The 21,556-nt window shown below is 48.0% G+C and overlaps 1 protein-coding gene across 6 annotated transcripts; it reads right to left on the reverse strand.

Moving 5' to 3' along the window:
* Positions 1-529: 529 nt before the first annotated feature.
* Positions 530-21,194, reverse strand: LOC309360708 (uncharacterized protein). 6 transcript variants are annotated; one of them, XM_081895476.1, is made up of 10 exons: positions 21,067-21,194; positions 19,214-19,299; positions 17,226-17,382; positions 15,696-15,937; positions 13,642-14,181; positions 9,452-9,559; positions 6,504-6,783; positions 4,643-4,836; positions 3,328-3,474; positions 530-1,154 (listed from the first exon to the last, which is right to left on the reverse strand). In XM_081895476.1, the coding sequence occupies exons 1-10, from the start codon at positions 21,074-21,076 to the stop codon at positions 699-701; spliced, it is 2,220 nt and encodes a 739-aa protein (XP_081751602.1). In that variant the 5' UTR covers positions 21,077-21,194; the 3' UTR covers positions 530-698. The 6 variants fall into 6 exon arrangements, with proteins under 6 accessions (XP_081751602.1, XP_081751601.1, XP_081751599.1 ...); XM_081895475.1 differs by lacking the exon at positions 21,067-21,194 and adding an exon at positions 20,188-20,240 and having other exon boundaries at positions 19,214-19,376; XM_081895473.1 differs by lacking the exon at positions 21,067-21,194 and adding an exon at positions 20,188-20,209 and having other exon boundaries at positions 19,214-19,389.
* Between the last annotated feature and the right edge of the window lie 362 nt (positions 21,195-21,556).

Below are 21,556 nucleotides of genomic sequence, written 5' to 3' on the forward strand. Positions count from 1 at the left end.
CAGATTGACCGGGCTCCTTACAGCCCTCAGCACAGACTGACCCTCTCCTTTTACCCTGCTTGCACCTGCCTCCCAGCTAATAATAATAATAATAATAATAATAATAATAATAATAATAATAATAATAATACTCTGCCCATCTCGTTGGGTTTCCCCATCCACTCTGGGCGGCTTCCAACAAAGATACATTAAAATGTCACACATTAAAAACTTCCCTAAACAGGGCTGCCTTCAGGTGTCTTCTAAAAGTCAGGTAGTTGTTTATTTCCTTGACATCTGGTGGGAGGGTGTTCCACAGGGCAGGTGCCACCACCAAGAAGGCCCTCTGCCTGGTTCCCTGTAACTTGGCTTCTCGCAATGAGGGAACTGCCAGAAGGCCCTCGGCGCTGGACCTCAGCGTCCGGGCAGAATGATAGGGGTGGAGACGCTCCTTCAGGTATACTGGGCCGAGGCCGCTTAGCTGACAAGACCCCTCCAACATCCCAGTGGGAGCACAGAACCTTTTTCAAAGGAGCACACAAGGGCAGTCTTGTTTCAGAGAGACCTTTAATTGCAATGGGATCAGTTGCCTGAATCACAAGCAGAGAATGGTGCTGGCAAAGTTGGCTTCCATGGGATTACGGTTCCTGGGTTGCACGAAACCGGAGCTGTAGTAACCCAAAGCTTCTGTTCCATGGAGGAACGTTCTTCAACTGGTTTTAGAGCTGAGAATCTTTTGGATACGAAGGCGACGGGTGAGGTGGCGAACGTTGCCAGGACGTGGACCCTTCTTCTCCCCCTCTGCTTTCGGCGTTCCCCGTTGTCGGTGGCCTGACCCCAGCCGACGGCAGTCCAACCCCTGTCCTGGAAGTACTCGGTTGAGACAACCACTGACCTGGCTGGCTTTGGGCCATGAAATCTAGCAGTTCGTCTAGGTTCTCCCGGGCGATGGAGATTCTCTCTCGGCTCTGTAGGATTAGGTAGGTTGGCAGATCCCTGAGGGAGGCGACGGAGGACAAATGAGAGTGGAGCTCTTCCATGCTCTGGTAGACCTGAGTCACTTTTTCCTGGAGGTGAGCAGGGAGCTCAGCGACATGCGGCAGGAGATTGCGGTAGGTTGTGTACAACTCATCGGCCAGGACCCGGGTCATGGTCAAAGCTTTCATCTCCAATTGCTGAAAGAGGGTAGATAGAGTAAGGTTACCAGACATCTCCGTTTCCCAATACTAATATAATAATAATAATAATTTATTATTTATACCCCGCCCATCTGGCTGAGTTTCCCCAGCCGCTCTGGGCGGCTTCCAATCAAGTGTTAAAAACAATACAGCATTAAATATTAAAAACTTCCCTAAACAGGGCTGCCTTCAGATGTCTTTTAAAAAGAAGATAGCTGCTTATTTCCTTCACATCTGAAGGGAGGGCGTTCCACAGGGCGGGCGCCACCACCGAGAAGGCCCTCTGCCTTGTTCCCAGATCTCAGTGTGCGGGCTGGACGATGGGGGTGGAGACGCTCCTTCAGGTATACTGGACCGAGGCTGTTTAGGGCTTTAAAGATCAGCACCAACACTTTGAATTGTGCTCGGAAATGTACAGGGAGCCAATGCAGATCTCTCAGGACTGGTGTTATGTGGTCCCAGCAGCCACTCCCAGTCCCCAGTCTAGCTGCCGCATTCTGGATTAATTGCAGTTTCCGGGTGACCTTCAAAGGTAGTCCCATGTAGAGCACATTGCAGTAGTCCAAGTGGGAGATGACCAGAGCATGCACCACTTTGGCAAGACAGTCCGCAGGCAGATAGGGTCTCAGGCTGCGTACCAGGTGGAGGTGGTAAACAGCCACCCTGGACACATAATTGACCTGTGCCTCCATGGACAGCTGTGAGTCCAAAATGACTCCCAGGCTGCGCACCTGGTCCTTCAGGGGCACAGTTGCCCCATTCAGGACCAGGGAGTCCCCTACACCTGCCTGCCCCTGTCCCCCAAGAACAGTACTTCTGTCTTGTCAGGATTCAACCTCAATCTGTTGGCCACCATCCATCCTCCAGGCACTCACACAGGACCTTCACTGCCTTCACTGGTTCTGATTTGAAAGAGAGGTAGAGCTGGGTGTCATCTGCATACTGATGAACACCCAGCCCAAACCTCCTGATGATCTCTCCCAGTGGCTGCATGTAAATGTTGAAAAGCATGGGGGAGAGGACAGAACCCTGAGGCACCCCACAAGTGAGAGCCCAGGGGTCTGAACACTCATCCCCCAACACCCCGGATTTACAAATCAGTCCTCATACAAAAATCCTATCATTCCTATTGAAGTTGAAAAGTGTCCCTGGATTCATTGAAAAAAATCTGGTAACCTTAAGATAGAGCCCTTTTTAAGTGGAGCAACAGTCCGCCATGGAGGAACGGGGAGAACTTCACCTAACTAAAGCCAGTGGCATAGCAGGGGTTGCCGGTGCGTGGAGCCATGCAGAGGAAGCAATAATAATAATAATAGCCGGGCTCAGGGCGGCTAATAAGACTAAAACAGTGCAACATTATAAAAGCATTGTAAAAATTAATTGAAATCAAAATTGATGGCAACCATAAACTAAAGTTTTGTAAAGATTGCCAAAGGAGGGAGTCAGGCTGCGCCCTGACCAAAGGCCTGGCGGAACAGCTCTGTCTTGCAGGCCCTGCGGAAAGATGTCAAGTCCTGCAGGGCCCTAGTCTCTTGGGACAGAGCGTTCCACCAAGTCCGGGCCAGTGCTGAAAAGGCCCTGGCCCTAGTTGAGGCCAGCCTAACCTCTCTGTGGTCTGGGACCTTCAAGATGTTTTTATTTGAAGACCGTAAGTTCCTCTGTGGGGCATACCAGGAGAGGCAGTCCCGTAGGTACGAGGGTCCTAAGCCGTATAGGGCTTTGACGGACAGAGAATGCATGTGCATTCAACTGCCTAATGGCATCCACATCACACAGGAGATCGCAGCCACAGAGATAAGAAATGAAGAGTCATTCCATTGTCTGGAGAGTCCACTTCCCGGTTCACAGCTACGGAAGTGCACAGCTGTATTGAAATTGTGCACCCCTAACACTTTTGTGCCCCTGTGGCCCTCCCCACGCTACGCCACCGAATGAGGGCCGCCCTAACACTCCCAGGTTCTCCCCTTTGATTGGCCCTTCATTCTCAGGCTCCGCCCCTTATCTCTCAGGAAGACGGCTTGTTCCCGTAATTCCACCCCTCGCCACTAGTGGCAATCTGAGGTTGATAGTGCTTCTCAGCTTCCCCCTTCCTAGAAGGGCTGTTTCCGCTGATGGCAACAGTCCACCTGGCCAATTTTCCCTTGGATGCCTCCGTTCCTCACCAAGATACCTCAGGCATTAATGAGAGGGACTTCTGGACGACGCTGGGCTTCTGGGACGGAGCCTCCATCTTTGTATTCCACTGTGGCAAAATGTTTGACAAGCTTTCGGAGACCTTTTGGAAGCTGGAAGGGCCCGGGCTCAGGGAGTGATCTAGCTGAGAGGGGGAATTGAGAGAGAGAGAAAGAGAGAAGGGGTTACTGCTGCAGCAAAACAAGGAGGACTCTGGCTTGCACAGAAATCCAATTACAGTGGTACCTTGGGATGCAAATGGGATCCGTTCTGGAGCCCTGTTTGCATCGTGAAGCGAACGTAACAAGCGATGGCACATCTGCCCGTGTGTGGGTCGTGTTTTGCCGCTTCCGCGCATGTGTGTGACGTCATTTTGAGCATCTGCGCATGTGCAAGCGGCGAGACCCAGAAGTAACACGCTCCGTGCTGTGGAGCGCAACTTGAACCCGCTCAACCCAAAGCACATTCAACCCGAGGTATGACTGTACCGTATTTTTCACTCCATAAGACACACATTTTCCTCCTAAAAAGTAAGGGGACATGTCTGTGCGCCTTATGGAGCGAATGTGTGGTCAATCGCTGACTCTCTTTCTGGCCCCGGCCCCTTGCGCAAGTCTCCACTTTTGAATGTTCTGCGGACAGAGACTGTTTGTTTCCCCAGTGACATGGCACCTGGAAGCATAGATTTGATCCAAGGTGGGAAGAGTGCACCCAATTATTCTCTCCGCAGTCTTTACAGCCCTGGACAGCATTGTGTTTTCCCTGACCGCGCAGCTCCCAAACCACACACACAGACCATAAGTTAATACACTCTCCACAGCACAATGGTAAAATGCCAACAACAGATCCTTTGAGAGATTCTTTTTCTGGAGGATTGTCAGAAAATATACCGTATTTTTTGCTCTATAAGACTCACTTTTTCCCTCCTAAAAAGTAAGGGGAAATGTGTGTGCATCTTATGGAGCGAATGCAAGCTGCGCAGCTATCCCAGAAGCCAGAACATCAAGAGGGATCGCTGCTTTCGCTGCGCAGCGGTATTTTCCTCTCGTTGTTCTGGCTTCTGAGATTCAGAATATTTTTTTTCTTGTTTTCCTCCTCCAAAAACCAGGTGCGTCTTATGGTCTGGTGCGTCTTATAGAGCAAAAAATACGGTGACCTCTGCTGTGCTCTCTTCACCAGGTCTTTGCTGTTTTCTCCCCAGCTTCGGTCCTCTCTCAACTCCATTCCCAGAAACCGAAACACCGAGACCTGTTCCACACACTTCCCCTCAACGGCGGAGAATTTGCAGCGAGCCAGTGTTAAGCCTCACTTACCATGTTCAACACCTGATCGAGCCGCGAGAGCTGTTCGTTGGTGTTCTTGCGGGTGGCTTTCAGCCGGTGCAGCACAAACCTGAAGGCCCGGTTTCTCAGCTGGGTGGAAAGTAAGTTGATCCTCCTGAAGCAGCCCTCCTTGCAGAGGTCGTCTTTCGACGTGTCACGCTCTTCTTTCTTCCCGCCAGCGTCAGCTGAGAAAAACATGCAGACAGGAGGCGCAAGGCCATGCAATTATATGGGGCTCAGATTTGGACTGGCACGCCCCTTGGATCTACGGAAGCAGTCCAATCAAAGTTCTTAAGGCAAATTTTCTGTGTTCCCCCGGTAGAATTACAGATCTGGCGTAGGACTGTATTTTTTGCTCTATAAGACTCACTTTTTCCCTCCTAAAAAGTCAGGGGAGATGTGTGTGCGTCTTATGGAGCGAATGCAGGCTGCGCAGCTATCCCAGAAGCCAGAGCAGCAAGAGGGATCGCTGCTTTCACTGCGCAGCGATCCCTCTTGCTGTTCTGGCTTCTGAGATTCAGAATATTTTTTCTCTTGTTTTCCTCCTCCAAACTTATGGTCTGGTGCGTCTTATAGAGCAAAAAATACGGTAACTATTGACTTCGCCTAAATTCAAATCCCCCCGGTCTAATATCCCTAGTGCTGCAAGATTGTCACAAGAGTGCCTGGACTAAAATTGTCTATCAAAAACTTCACTCTTGTGGTTTATCCCAACAGCTACTCGCTTTGGGTTACAGTAAAGCAAACAGTCTAATTTGTCAGCGCCTAAATGATATCGAGCGTTGGAACAACTTGGCCGCAATAAGGAAATTTTGCCCGTGGTATGACTATTTTCCACCTTCCCATTTTGACTCTCTGGCACCCTATCTGCATAACCTAGCAAATCTAAAACATAGACGCGCTTTTACTCTTGCAAGATTGAATGTACTTGTTATGTAGTTGTACTGCCCTCGGCTGGACTTGAGGGACGATTCTAACAGATTCCACAGGAAAAACGCTTATGTCCCTGTGGAGATGGCAGTCGTGAATCGGTTGCGCATGCCCTTCTGGCTTGCCCTCTTTATAAAGACTTGAGGAATGAGATTATCACCCCTCTTTTATCGTCCATTCCGGGTCGCCCAACCACTGCCCCAGCGTCCTTTCTCTTGGCAGATCAAGATGAGCAGGTGACAGCAAAGGTGGCAAGGTTTTTAGCTGGGGCAATCAGAATAAGATCCACTATTTGACTATTGAGTCAAAACCCTAAAATGTATTTTATATAATCAACTTTTTATTTCTATTCTTCGTATATCGTATTGTCTTACTTATTTTATAGTATAGTGCCTTGATTATTGCTTTCATTTTATGGCTCAGCGGTCTCGTTAGTAAAATTCTTGTTAAATTACTGTTTTAGGGGTTCTTTTTCAAAGTCTGGAATGGATTAATCCGTGTTGCATTACAGTGGCACCTCTGGTTATGTACTTAATTCGTTCCGGAGGTCCGTTCTTAACCTGAAACTGTTCTTAACCTGAAGCACCACTTTAGCTAATGGGGCCTCCTGCTGCTGCTGTGCCGCCGGAGCACGATTTCTGTTCTCCTCCTGAAGCAAAGTTCTTAACCCGAGGTACTATTTCTGGGTTAGCGGAGTATCTAAGCTGAAGTGTATGTAACCCAAGGTACCACTGTACTTTCTATGGGAAAGCACACCTTGGTTTTGGAACGCTTTGGTTTTGGAGCGGACGTCCGGAATTAATTTAGTCTGAGAATCAAGGGACCACTGTATATTCAGAGAACGAGTACATGATATGCAACATTGCTTTAAAGTTAAACGAACAAACAACCTTGGCTGCCAAAATGGTTGCCTATTTCTCACCGGCGATGGTGTCTGGTAGAGGAAGATAATAATTCAGCCACTCCTCAGATTTTTCCAGGGCTCGGTCGATGGTGTTTGCAAAGACCTTCCCAATTGGAGAGTCCACAAACGAGTTGATGCTATTTGCCATAGAGGAAGTGCTGGCGTCCTTAATCTGTGAGGCGATGTCTTCCATGGCGTCGTGAAACGCCTTGTCTTTTCCCCTCTGGGTGAGCAGAGCCGCTTTGGGCTTGAAGCGCGTCATGTCTGAAGGGGTTGGGTCCACCCTCGCAGGCAAGGCCTAGGAGGTGGAGAGATGTTAGGAGCAGAGATAATAATAATAATAATAATAATAATAATAATAATAATAATAATAATAATTTATTTGTACCCCGCCCCCATCTGGCTGGGTTTCCCCAGCCACTCTGGGCGGCTTCCATAGAAACCAAAAATACACTAAAATATCACAGATTAAAAACTTCCCTGAACAGGGCTGCCTTAAGATGTCTTCTGAATGTCAGGTAGTTATTTATCGCTTTGACATCTGCTGGAAGGGCGTTCCACAGGGCGGGCGCCACCACCGAGAAGGCCCTCTGCCTGGTTCCCTGTAGCTTTGCTTCTCGCAATGAGGGAACCGCCGGAAGGCCCTCGGCGCTGGACCTCAGCGTCCGGGCAGAATGGTGGGGGTGGAGACGCTCCTTCAGGTATACTGGACCGAGGCCGTTTAGGGCTTTAAAGGTCAGCACCAGCACTTTGAATTGTGCTTGGAAACATACTGGGAGCCAGTGAAGGTCTTTCCAGACCGGTGTTATGTGGTCTCCCAGTCACCAGTCTAGCTGCCGCATTCTGGATTAGTTGTAGTTTCCGAGTCACCTTCAAAGGTAGCCCCACATACAGGGACAGGGTTACACAATATGGTGCCCTGAGCCAGGGCAAAAATTGGCCACTCCTTCCCCAAATACTTCTTTATTTTTGCAATAATTCCGGTTGGTTTTTTAAATGGCTCTTCCCAGTAGGTAAAGATAAAGGTAAAGGGACCCCTGACCATTAGGTCCAGTTGTGGCCGACTCTGGGGTTGCGGCGCTCATCTCACTTTACTGGCCGAGGGAGCCGGCATACAGCTTCTGGGTCATGTGGCCAGCAGGACTAAGCCGCTTCTGGCGAACCAGAGCAGCGCACGGAAACACCGTTTACCTTCCCGCCGGAGCGGTACCTATTTATCTACTTGCACTTTGATGTGCTTTTGAACTGCTAGGTTGGCAGGAGCAGGGACCGAGCAACGGGAGCTCACCCCGTCGCGGGGATTCAAACCGCAACCTTCTGATCGGCAAGTCCTAGTCTCTGTGGTTTAACCCACAGCGCCACCCGCGTCCCATTTCCCAGTAGGTACCCATATAAATATAGGTATTATTATTATTATTATTATTATTATTATTATTATTATTATTATTATTATTATTTGCACCCCGTTGGCTCAATGCCTTGTGCAGGGGAACCGCCCGAACCACTCTATATCTGGTGCTGTTGAATGAAGTTCAAGTTTGTGAGTTCGCGCCACTTGGCGGTACAATTTGCAATCTTGAGGGGAGGGAATTTCTTGTTTGTTTTTTAAATAATCAGTTTTTATTCGGAGTTTTCAATATAAAGTACAACAAAAGCGCAAACTCATCTAAAGAAGAGAAAGAGGAAAAGAAGCAAAAAAAACAAAGCAGAAGAGGATAATAAAGAAGGTGGAAGAGAAGAGAGAAGAGGAGAAAAACAAACAAACAAACAGCCATCTATCACAATTATAGCTTAACCCTTATTCCAAAGACAGAAGAGTGATTTCTCCCAGCTCTCACCTTTTAGATTCTCCCTATTCCCCCCGTATCTGTACAGCGGTACCTTGGGACTTGAACGGTTTGGCTCCCAAACAAATCGGCTTCCAAACCCCGCAAACCCGGAAGCGAGTGTTCTGGTTTGCGAACGTTTTCCGGAAGCTGAATGTCAGACGTGGCTTCCAATTGAGTGCAGGAAGCGCCTTGGTTTTTGAACTATTTCGGGAGTCGGGTGAACTTCCGGAACAGATTACGTTCGAGAACCAAGGTACTGGGTCTAAATTGGTTTTTATAAGGGCAGTTGTTTTTAATTCTTACTCTGCTATATGTTTCAGAAAGTTGTTTGTTCGCTCTGCATTTGGACACCTTTGAAGACTTAGCTCAGTTGGTTAGAGTACTGATAACGACAAGGTTGCAGGTTCGAATCCCCGTATGGGACAACTGCATATTTCCAACTCTACGAATCTATGATTCTAACCAAATATTGCATGGTGGTTTCTGAAATCCAGGGAGCAGGACTTTGTATCCTTGGATAGAAGAGGGCAGGCTGAAACTTTCAAAACTGGTTTTGAAACTCAGTTGGTTTTTTTGGGTTTCTTAGACTTCATGAGCCATGCTAGGGGTTAGGGCTATATAAAGGTAAAAAAGGAAAGGACCCCCTGGATGGTTAAGTCCAGTCCAAGGTGACATCTCACTTTCAGGCCAAGAGAGCCGGCGTTTGTCCACAGACAGCTTTCTGGGTCATGTGGCCGGCAGGACTAAACCACTTCTGGAGCAACAGGACACTGTGACGGAAACCAGAGCGCACGGAAACGCCATTTACCTTCCCACCACAGTGGTACCTATTTATCTACTTGTGCCGGCATGCTTTCGAACTGCTAGGTTGGCAGGAGCTGGGACAGAGCGATGGGAGGCTCATCTTTTCATGGGGATTCGAACCGCCGACCTTCCGATCGGCAAGCCCAAGAGGCTCAGTGGTTTAGACCGCAGCGCCACGCGCTCCCCTTATACAATGGTTTTAACTGTCTTTATATGTCAAGTTTTTGAAATAGAAGTTTTTGTTGTGAAACCATTTTGAGATGCTTTATAGGAAGTGGTTTGTAGAAGAAATGGAACAATAAGAGTACCGTGCTCTAGCTAGCCAAAGACTACCTTAGTTTCCGGTTGGCTCACAATCGCCTTTCCAGAGCGGGAGGCCATGGGAGGTTCGTAGTTCCTTAGCGATGTTTCCTTAGAGACTTTCTCTGCGGCTGCTTCTGGCTGGAAGCGGAAAGGAATGAAAGGGGCGGCGCTGAAAAGAGGCGCTGAAAGTTGGGGGATTTGGGACAGGCAAAAGGGAAGTACTTATTCACGCAGCGGAAACTGTGGCGCTCATTGCCCCAAGATGCTGTGAAGGCTACCAATTTGGAGGACTTTAAAGAAGAATTAGGCAAATCCATGGAGGGAGAGGGCTATTGGGGCACAAATTCCGGGGTGTTGAAAACGGAATGGGTTTTCATGGGTGCAACAAGGTAAAGACACAAACTGTTGACGGAGAAATCTGAGGGCTCCCTTGGACAAAAAGCAAGGACACCAGCCAGGAATACCAGAGCAAAACAACAGCCAGTAGGCTTGGTCTATATTGAAGACTGTCGCGACAGGACTCCCACCTGCCACAAGGTGGAACAAGATGGAAGCCCCAAACAAAAGAGAACCCAAACTTTTATTAGCTGCTAATCCCCATCTTACACCCCCCCCCAAAACTACATCACTAATACATCACGGTTACATCATGAAAGGGGAGGTCTGGTGGCCGTAATCTGAGCATCCTGGACCCTGCCCAATGGTTCTCCTTGCCCTCCACCAAACACTCACCAAGTGTAACAAAAGAGATATTTACATTTCCCTGTTTCCCAGCCAAGTTCATCCCACCCTTTTGTCTTCATCTGGGTTTGTTATTTCTGGAATGGCTACCTGTCTGGCACTCAGGTATCAGGATGCCAGGGATTATCACTCAGGCAGAGGGGCTGCTGAGTAGCTGAGCTCACATGTCTATAGGAATTTCTGAAGTTTTCCCAGTGAGACAGTACATGGATACATTGATCAGTGAATTCTTACATTTGGTATCGTGCAGCAGAGGCCCTTTGAATAGATAGGAAGAAACTGTGATGAAGTGTTTTGTGGGGACAAATCACAAAAGTCACAAAAGTGATTGTGCTGATTTTGGTAGTGGGCTGCATGTGCGTGATATCTGCCGGAGGAGCAACCCTCTTCCCCCAACCTATACATAAATTCCTGCAACAATACGAAACATGTAAAACCGTATCTGAATTAGTACAGGGCAGCAACCCCAAAGCTATTTCGACTCTCTTGAATGACCCCAAAATTTCCCTGTAGTAGAAGGAAGTACTCAAAAAACAAAAACAAACAAACAAAAAACCAACCCTTGAATTTTGGGCCATGCTGGGAGTTTGTCTCCTTAATAGAAATTATACATCGCTTGGTTGTTAACACCCTCAAAATGGTTTACAAAGAGAGAGAAAAACAATAAAATCATCAGTTAAAAACAGTTGAAAGCAACTATTTTGTAATGTACTGAAGTTCTCACCCTGGGCCAGCAGGGGGATACTGTAGATAGTTATGCAAATGAAGGATCGAAAGTGATGTTCAGTGATTGGATAGTTTGTATGCAAATGAAGGATCGAAAGTGACATTCAGTGATTGGATAGTTTTAGAAAGTTGCAACAGTTACGTTGTTCTATATAAGCAGGCTGACTTCAGTTCAGTTCAGTTCTGGCCTCTGAATAAACAAGAGCTGTTGAAGAATCGCTGTGACGTCTGATATGTTCGCCCACAACTTAACATATTTAAAACACATTGGGGGAGATAAACTAAGAACAGATTGAAACACACGTCCACACATCTGGGAAGTCTTGCCTAAACAAAAAGGTTTTTAGCAAGCACTGAAAATAGTACAGTGAAGGCGCTCAGCGTCAAGGGGCGGGGAGTTCCGAAGTGTAGCTGCTGGTGGACTAAAAGATCAACCGGAATCCAACAACATCGTTGGGGCCCAGATGTCCCCTATATATATCCTCATAGCTGTCAACTTACAGATTTGAAAATAAGGGATCGGCAGCCAAAATAAGGGATTTTGCTTAACTTATACATCAATCCGCCACTGATGGAGCCATGCTGCTTTGGCTGCTATGGATGTGTTTTGCAGGGGACTAGATGATCCTAAGGGTCTACAACTCTGACCCAAAGAAGAGTGGCAGACAAAACTGAGGAACGACATCGAGATGGCAAAGCTTACAGGCAGAATTAGAAACCAGGAAGAGGACCTCTTTAATAAAGAATGGGGAAGGTTTATAATTTAATTGAAAAGCTATTGCCAAGAGTTACATACATTGGTAGGATTGACAGAAGACTTGTAGTAAAAATTTGAACTACGGATGGACAAATGATTTATAAAAATAGAGTTATGAAAGGGATGCAGAGGGGGAAATCACTAAATTAAGATTCTGCACTGGTTGGAAGGGATGCTAAGCAGCACGTCGGGGCTGCTGTCGTCCTGGAGCGAGGAGTTCCATCGGCCCTTCCCTGCCCAAGAGAGAGGGAGGGAGGGAGAGAGACTCTCACCCATGCCACCCGTGAGCCTGGCATGAAGCGGTTGCAGTGCCGCCCTTCTGCGTCCCTCCCCTTCCCCCCCTCTTCCTCCTCCCTCAGGCCCCCTCCTCAACCACTGCCACCGCCTCTGGCTTCCCCTGGCAGCGCGGTGGAAGTCTCGCAAGAGAGGGGCTGCCTGCCCGCCCACCGCCACCCGTCTCCTCACGATGCGCCCCTGAGGGGGGAAAGGGAGAGATGGAGACGCGGCAGCTCGTGCACGCTCTCTCTCGCACGGTGGAGGACCCCGAGCCGCTGCTTCCCTCCCGAGCCGGGCGAGCATGAACCCCGGGAAATTTAAGGGACATCATCAATAAGGGACAGCGGAGGGACACGGCGCTGGGATATCGGACTTTCCCGCCAAATAAGGGACGGTTGACAGCTATGCCTATCCTTGCTCTATAACAGCGTTTCCCAAAACTCGGGTCTCCAGCTGTTTTTTGGACTGCAACTCCCATCATCCCTGGATGATGGGAGTTGTAGTCCAACAACAACCGGAGACCCAAGTTTTGGGAAACGCTGCTCTAGAAGCAGGCACCTTCCATAAATTAACAGGGCCTTGCCAGACCCCATTCTCTGGAAGACAGGCAACCTGATAATACGGCACCTTTTCAGCTTTCGCTGCTACTTGAGAAAACATTCAGCAACCGTAAAGACCTGGGGGCATTATAAATAAATAAATAAAGAATCACTCTTCACGTTCTCAGGAGCCTCGTTCACTGGAGAGACCCTCCTGCCTATCTCTACTCTGTGGGGATCTAAAACCAACCTCAAGATTTCCTGAGGAGACTAAATCTGCCAGTAGGCGTTGCTCTCCAGACCAGTAGGACTGATAGAAAAAAGAAACATTTACTCAATGGGCAGTTTTTTTCCCAAAGGCCCTTTGAGAGGATTCGTTCCGGTCAAAACCAGCAGAAATAACAAAGCAAAAATGAGTTGTTGTTGTTGCTGCTGCTTTGCATTTTCCTTCCTTCCCCTCTGCAGCTTACTGTCTCTTGAAGAAGTAACAGTGAAGGAATGGGTTTCCCAAACCCCAAAACTGACTGTGCAGGCAGTTTTTAAACTGCACCAGAATCCCCATTTCTCCTTAGCTAAAATGCATAAACTTTAGCCGTTGAGCAAATGCAAAACAAGAACACAGCTCTCTCCCTTATCAGTTTGACGGCAAGACTGGCCTTGACTTTACCAGTAGAACAGACACAGACATATGTCCTGACCACAAATGACGCAGAGACCCAAGTCTGGGACTAACGCCAGAGCATGTTCTCAGAAGTAGTGACCTCTTGCTCCAAGATAGGAGTAGGAACAGGAATATCCTTTTATGGTCAGAAGTACAGGAAGGAAGATCCTTTTATGGTTGAGAGTACCAGAGCAGGAACATATGTGATGTCAACCTGTGTACGTACGCCGACGTGGTTGGGCTCCTAGGGGAGGAGTGAGAGGGCGCCTAGAGGATATATAAACTGCATGAAACCTGTCATTTCTTTGTACTTGCTGTGGACTTGACCACGCAAGTGCCTTCTGCTATCCGGAGAGCAGAATAAACTCTTTCTTTGAAACAACCTCGGTGTCATTTTGACTTCCTTCCTCCTGTCCCGGAGCAACGCAGACCCAATCGGTGAACTCCAATAAGGCTACAACAGTCCTGATAAATAATATTTTTTCCTTGAAAAAAAAAAAGAATGATAAAAACACGGTACCTTTTCCACCGTCTGGAAAACCGAAAAGGCATTTGAGGCTGAAGCCCAGGGGATAAGCGGCTCTTCCTCCGACGTCTGCCGAGAGGGGGTCCTTGCTTTCTCTGGTTGCGGATCAGGGCCTGGCAGCGGCGGCTGGCGCGTGGCGGCTATTTCCGTGGGGGCTGCTATCTGAGGTTCCTGGTCCCGTGGCTGTGGAACGACAGGCAACACTTGAGGGGACGGCGGCAGAGAAACATGCGACCCCCTCTCCGTTGGTGGAGTCAGCGGGGACACCCTCTCCCTCTCTATAAGTGTCCTCTCGAATATCACCCACTCGCTCTCCAGAGGTGGCACTGGGGGAGTCATTCGCCCCCTCTGCGGGGGGGTCGGAAGAGGCACCCATTCCCTCTCTGGGGCTGTAAGAGGGGTCACCCACTCCCCTTCTGCTGGTGGCGGTGGTATCATGGGTTCTGGTGGAGGTGAAGACGCCAGCACATATTCCTGTGAGCCCTTCTCTCCCGGTAAATTTTCTGCCGATGTTTCCTTCCATTCCTCCTCTTCCTAGGGGAAAGAAATCGCTTTTATTTTTATTTTTTTTAAAGATATTTATTGAATTTTCAAAAGTTATACAAAAAAAAACAGTAATAAAAACACAAAAAATAAAAATACAAAAAGCAAAATACAAAACTAAAAACCATTTAAAAACAAGTTTCATTCCCTTATTTTCTTATAACTTACTTCCCTGACCTCCTCATACCTTCCCCTTTCTGTATTCCAATTTCTAATTATTAATTCAACAAATCCTCTCCCTTATTTTTCATTTCATTTTAACCTTTTTTTCTTTTTACTTAATCATTACAGCTGAAAACCACTTAATTTCTAAACCAACATCATTCTAACATTCATTAATTTTGCAATGTTTCCTAAGATAGTCCTTAAATTTTTTCCAATCTTCTTCCTATCGCTTTTAGTATGGACTGGCACCGCAGAGCTTCTGACCAAGGAGTTCAATAGAAGCGACAAGTTCTGTAGAAGCAATCTCCTGGGAGCATACAATAATTTTATTATTTATTCACCGCCCATCTGGCTGGGTTTCCACAGCCACTCTGGGTGGTTCCGAACGGAGTATTTAAAAGACGATAAAGCATCAAACATTAAAAACTTCCCAGTACAAGGCTGCCTTCAGGTGTCTTCTAAAAGGGAAAGGTACTCCTGACCGTTAGGTCCAGTCGTGGACGACTCTGGGGTTCTGCGCTCATCTCGCTCTATAAGCTGAGGGAGCCGGCGTTTGTCCGCAGATTCCGGGTCATGGGGCCAGCAGGACTATGCCTCTTCTGGCGAACCAGAGCAGCGCACAGAAATGCCATTTACCTTCCCGCCGGAGTGGTACCTATTTATCTACTTGCACTTTGACCTGCTTTCAAACTGCTAGGTGGGCAGGAGCTGAGACCAAACAACGGGAGTTCACCCGGTCGCGGGGATTCGAACCACCAACCTTCTGATCAGCAAACCCTAGGCTCTGTGGTTTAACCCACAGCACCACCTGCTTCCCCAGATGTCTTCTAAGATTGTTTATTTCCTTGACATCAGGGCGTTCCACAGGGCAGGAGCCACTACCGATAAGGCCCTCTGCCTAGTCCCCTGTAACTTCACTTCTCGCAGGGAGGGAACCGCCAGAAGGCCCTCGGAGCTGGACCTCAGTGTCCGGGCTAGACGATGGCAGTGGAGACACTCCTTCAGGTATACTGGGCCACGTCGATTTAGGCCTTCAAAGGTCAGCACAAACACTTTGAATTGTGCTCAGAAACATACTGGAAACCAGTGTATCTCCTTTAGGACTGGTGTTATATGGTATCGGCAGCCGCTCCCGGTCACCAGTCTAGTTGCCGCATTCTGGATTAGTTGTAGTTTCCGGGTCACCTTCAAAGGCAGCCCCACGTAGAGCGCATGGCAGTAGTCCAAGCGGGAGATAACTAGAACATGCACCATTCTGGGTCTCAGCATGCCTAAACGTGAACCAAACCACATCCCTACCTGGTCCCCACCTAGCTGATTTTTTAAGGGAAAAAACGTACCTCCTCTGGCAATTCCTGATGTGACGTTATCTTATTTTGGGGAGCCCTGTAAGTGGCAAGTTGCTCTTCGAAGGATTGTCGCAGCCCGTTCCCTGGTCCCTCCTGAGAAAAGCTATCTCCCAGTCCCGGGAACAGCTCATATTCTGATATCGTCATTTGCATCACCAGCTCATTCTCATTGGTGGCCAGCAGCTCCTCATCCTGCGAGGGCTGCCTCTCGAGTCTCGATTGAGCTTCTGTGGCTGCAGGGAGAGCATATTGTGTTATCTTCCTTGCCCGCGAGCCCATCTCGGAGACGCCGCTTACCAGCTCCCCGACTTCTCCCCCCCCCCATTTTTTTTTATTACCGTATTTTTTGCTCTATGACTCACTTTTCCCCTCCTAAAATGTAAGGGGAAATGTGTGTGCGTCTTATGGAGCGAATGCAGGCTGCGCAGCTATCCCAGAAGCCAGAACAGCAAGAGGGATCGCTGCTTTCACTGCGCAGCGATCCCTCTTGCTGTTCTGGCTTCTGAGATTCAGAATATTTTTTTTTTCTTGTTTTCCTCCTCCAAAAACTAGGTGCGTCTTGTGGTCTGGTGCGTCTTATAGAGCGAAAAATACGGTGGTTTTCGCAATATTATAAACAAACAAACACACAAAACAAACAGACATAAGTCATAGCCTTATTGAAAATTACAGTTATTAACTTTGTTAAGTGACTTCCTCGCTTCCCCTTGGTTGAATTTCATTGCATGTCCTTTTAACGGTTTTTCCAAATCCCAATTTTACTTAAACATTAACATCCTTAGATCTTCACCTTATGAAATTAAACATATTAATTCATCCCTTAACATAAACCCATTAAGTACCTGAAAGCTATTTTCAGTTAATTTAACTTAACAAATCTAACTAGATAATCATTAAATTTATTCCATTCTTCCTGATACAGTGGTGCCTCGCAAGACGAAAAGAATCCGTTCCGCGAGTCTCTTTGTCTTGCGTTTTTTTCGTCTTGCGAAGCAAGCCCATTAGCAGCTTAGCAGATTAGCGCTATTAGCGGCTTAGCGGGCTTAGAGGATCAGCTGATAAGCGGCTTAGCGGATCAGCTGATAAGTGGCTTAGCGGCTTAGCAGATCAGCTGATAAGCGGCTTAGCGGCTTAGCGGATCAGCTGTTAAGCGGCTTAGCGGGCTTAGCGGATCAGCTGATTAGCGGCTTAGCGGATCAGCTGATAAGCGGCTTAGCGGATCAGCTGATTAGCTGCTTGGGAAAAAGGGGGGGGAGGAAAAAACCCCCGCAGGAACTCGCAAGACATTTTCGTCTTGCAAAGCAAGCCCATAGGAAATTCGTTTTGCGAAGCACCTCCAAAACGGAAAACCCTTTCGTCTAGCGGGTTTTCCGTCTTGCGAGGCATTCGTCTTGCGGGGCACCACTGTACTCCTCCTCCTTCTGGTCGCAGACTCTTTCGGTTAGGTCAGCTAGCTCCGAAAAATCCATCATCTTACCAGCTCCCCGTCTTCACTCGCCTGCCAGTCTGGTTGGTACTCACTTAAATACCTCGTGGTAGAGGGTTCGAGGCTGTTGCTCTTGGTGGTGGTGGAAATCCTACGGATGGCTTCATCGGGGACACACAGAATGCTACTTGTGGTGTGAGGGTTTGTCGTCTTCGAAGGCCAGCTTGGGTTGTGCAGGGTAGTATCTGAAAGCTGAGAAACGAGGGATGAGGCGGTTGGTTTGCAGAGTCTCCAAACAACCAAAAAACAAGGTTCTGCTTCTTAACGAGAAAAGCGCTGCAGTCCCAGTCACTTACTGTATTTTTTGCTCTATGACACACTTTCCCCCTCCTAAAAAGTAAGGGGGAATGTGTGTGCGTCTTATCCAATATGAATTTTAACAGGGAGAAATGTAAAGTATTGCACTTGGGCAAAAAAAAAAAATGAGAGGCACAAATACAAGATGGGTGACACCTGGCTTGAGAGCAGTACATGTGAAAAGGATCTAGGAGTCTTGGTTGACCACAAACTTGACATGAGCCAACAGTGTGATGCGGCAGCTAAAAAAGCCAATGCAATTCTGGGCTGCATCAATAGGAGTAGAGCATCTAGATCAAGGGAAGTAATAGTGCCGCTGTGTTCTGCTCTGGTCAGACCTCACCTGGAGTACTGTGTCCAGTTCTGGGCACCACAGTTCAAGAAGGACACTGACAAACTGGAACGTGTCCAGAAGAGGGCAACCCAAATGGTCAAAGGCCTGGTCCCTCTTGCTGCTCTGGCTTCTGAGATTCAGAATATATTTTTTGCTTGTTTTCCTCCTCCAAAAACTAGGTGCGTCTTGTGGTCTGGTGCGTCTTATTGAGCGAAAAATACAGTAATCTTATCTACCTCAGTGACGTCGCAACGGGGGGGGCGGTGTCTGTGGGGGGTGACCCCGCGATGGCCCTCTATGTACTGTTGCTGTATTTAGGCTTTATATTTTTTATCTTATATTTTGGAAATGTGCATCCAGTTTCTTTTTCCTTTAATTTTTTTGGGGGAGCCCCAAAAGAGTGGGGCTCTAAGCTATAGCTTGTTTAGCTTATACGTAAATCCGGCACCGGCTCAACCTGTGGATTTCTGCCCAGAAAATACGACAGAAGCAGGGAAAATGCTTCCAAGGGGGGAAACAGCCGCCGCTGAGGAATTCCTGTGTGCAAACAACTCGCCTGTCCATCACAGTTCTGACTTCGCTCATTGGCTGTGCTCCATTTACCTGAGGTTTAAACGTTGGCAAAAACACACACATACCCCCACAGGCATAGTTGGGGCTATTATGGGATTGCTCAGAGTCCAGGGCCCTAGGCTGGGTGGGAACACCAGCGAAGGAGGCTTTGGGTGCCCAGAAATGATGGCTTGGCGACCCCTGGTGTCGCCAAATAACAAGCCATAGGGGCCAAGTGGTTTGATTTGGCTCCCTATTTTCGGGAAAGTACAGCGGTAAAGGTAAAGGGACCCCTGACCATTAGGTCCAGTCGTGACCGATTCTGGGGTTGCAGCACTCATCTCGCTTTATTGGCCGAGGGAGCCGGCGTACAGCTTCCGGGTCATGTGGCCATCATGACTAAGCCGCTTCTGGAGAACCAGAGCAGCGCATGGAAATGCCTTTTACCTTCCCACCGGAGTGGTACCTATTTATCTACTTGCACTTTGATGTGCTTTATAACTACTAGCTTGGCAGGAGCAGGGACCGAGCAACGGGAGCTCACCCCGTCGTGGGGATGCGAACCGCTGACCTTCTGATCGGCAAGTCCTAGGCTCTGTGGTTTAACCCACAGCACCACCCGCATCCTTTCTTCCAGAGGTCCGTTCTTAACCTGAAACTGTTCTTAACCTGAAGCACCACTTTAGCTAATGGGGCCTCCTGCTGCCGCCGTGCCGCAGGAGCACTTCTGTTCTCATCCTGAAGCAAAGTTCTTAAGCCGAGGTAATATTTCTGGGTTAGCGGAGTCCGTAACCTGAAGCGTATGTAACCCGAGGTGCCACTGTATTGTGACGTACAAACCTCATCCTCTTGCGTCCTCGTGCCAGATGTGTTGACAGGAGGGGCTTTTGATGCTGAAGTCACATGATGCTCGTCTGATGAGCTAACTAGACCCAAAGCACAGAACAAATTAAAGGGCTCCAGTATCCCTTTTTCGCCTCCTGATAAGAATCGCTTGCAAAAGCTAACGTGCGGAACTGGGTGTCAGTTTGGGGAAATGAAGAAAGGGAGAGAAGCAAAATGGCACGTCTATCTCTACGCCTGCCATACGTCTGAAATTTCCCGGACATAAACCGCCCCCCCCTCCATAAAAGAAGCTCAACTTTGGCCAAAAATGTCCAGATTTTCACTTTTTGAAATATGGCGAACCTATCTGTCCCTAACTCTTTTTTTTTTTTTTTTTGGATAGATGGATACTTTATTCGGCTATAAGCCCACAAGGTAAAACCAATCAATAAATAAAATAGCATTTTACATTCTAAAATATTTCAACGGATAATCTCCTTCACATTACATACAATCTCTAGGTGCACCGTATTGTGGCCTTGAATATAAAGATGGTGGATAGAGTTTACTAGATTTTTAATAGTCATGCAGCATTCCATGAAGTCTTTTATATGAAAGAACTGAAATCAGGAATCTGGCAACCTGTAATGTTCTATAAGAGTCAATGTCCTGGAGTAGATAGGCTAGATGTAATTCAGGTGGTTTAGCAACAGTTTCCAAAATGATTGAACTCAGGATCCTTGATCAGGGAACAATATATAAAGGACAATTAAACAAGATATGATAAAGGGATTCTATTGATTTGTTGCCACATGCGCATAAAACAGAGGTTTTACCGTTAGAAAATCTATTGCTCAGCACATTTGAGGGGAACACATTCAATCTGGCTCTAACAAATGCGAATCTATGCGACGCAACCGATAAGGTAGACAGATATCGAGGTATCTGGGAGTCCCTAACTCTGAAGCCGGACTTCTTTGAATGGATACTTCTCATTGCTCCTCCTCGCTTGAATCCTGACTCCCATCTCTTCCCTTGAGGCCAGCACCAGACTGCTTTTACTCTGTAAAAGAGACCAGCCCCCTTGGTGTGGGGTTTAAATCTTAGCCGCCGCCAGAAACTTCCAAGCAAGATGAAGTTTGCGCCACGTGGCAGGTGCTGGTGAGTTTGAGCCCCACTTTGGGCAAAAGATTCCTGCATCGCAGGGCGGGTTGGACCAAACGATACTTCGTGGTCCTTTCCAACTCCACAATTTCATATTTCTTTTATTCTTAATAGGGGAACTGTAGGGAGAAAGGAGAAGTGGGGAGGCAGCACAGGAAGGACGTATCCCTTTCCCAGACTCTTAGATGTACTGTATTTTTTGCTCTACAAGACGCACTTCCCCCCTCCCAAAATTAAGGGGAAATGTGTGTGTGTGTCTTATGGAGCGAATGCAGGCTCCATGGCTTCAGCGAAAGCAATGCAAAGCCTCTGGAGCGCAGCGGGAGCTTCGCGTTGCAAGGCTTTGCGTTGCTTTCGCAACTGGAGAGGCGCTGTGCAGTTTTCCCTCTGCGAAGTGGGAGGAGAAATGGAAGGGGCTCCGTTTCTCTTGCTGCTTCGCTGAAGGAGCGCTGCGCACAGAGGGAGATATTTTTTCCCCCTTGTTCTCCCCCTCTAAAACTAGGTGCATCTTATGGTCGGGTGCGTCCTATAGAGCGAAAAATACGGTATTTCTGGGGTATGGGGATCTGGAAGGTAAAAAGCAGATTCGACAGGTAGGTGCGCACGCAGAGTTGGTTCCAGGCCTGCCATCATCAACTATCCTATAATTCAGAGAGAGAGAGAGAGAGAGAGAGAGAGAGATTGCAGCTTGCTTTCCTACTCACTATCTGCCATGATCTCTGCCCGACTGGCAGGGCGCAAATCATGGCATCATCAAAGCAACGTCATTTCCCATGCAGGCAGAGGAGACCTGCAGCCTCCCTGCTGAGGAGCGGTCGCCTCAGCTCCCCCCACCATTCCATTCACCCCCCCCTTGTGATGCGGTGTGATGTCATAGGTGTGACATCACAGATCAGGCGCTGGGCCCCTGCTCTCCCTTCCAAAGGGGCGCTTTGGAACGACCACAACCGCAAAGCAAAGGGAAAAAGGGTAGGTAACCCACAGGACTTGGAACGGGACCATTTCCAGAAGACCAGTCTGTCTTAGGGCCACCTGTTTATTCAGTATTTCGAAGACAGGTAGAATTCTGACTTATTTTGTCTGGTTCTCTCTTCTCTCAGCTGCCACAAACTCGGTTGCTTTGTTCGGCCAGACTGAAACTGCCCCGGGGGCAAGGAACTACAGTGGTACCTCGGGTTAAGAACTTAATTCGTT

Source organism: Podarcis melisellensis, assembly GCF_964234715.1.
Source record: "Podarcis melisellensis genome assembly, chromosome: 18".
Classification (NCBI taxonomy): Eukaryota; Metazoa; Chordata; class Lepidosauria; order Squamata; family Lacertidae; genus Podarcis; species Podarcis melisellensis.

Bases quoted from the DNA above. Each gene is read 5' to 3' on its own strand.
- LOC309360708 (XM_081895475.1), bottom strand. From the start codon at position 20,225: ATGGGAGTCAGGATTCAAGCGAGGAGGAGCAATGAGAA. The intron at 17,383-19,213 runs GTTTGTACGTCA...CTCGTTTCTCAG, and splicing joins CGAGGACGCAAGAGGATGAG to CTTTCAGATACTACCCTGCA. The intron at 1,155-3,327 runs GTATCTTGGTGA...ACCCTCTTTCAG, and splicing joins CCCTCTCATTAATGCCTGAG to CAATTGGAGATGAAAGCTTT.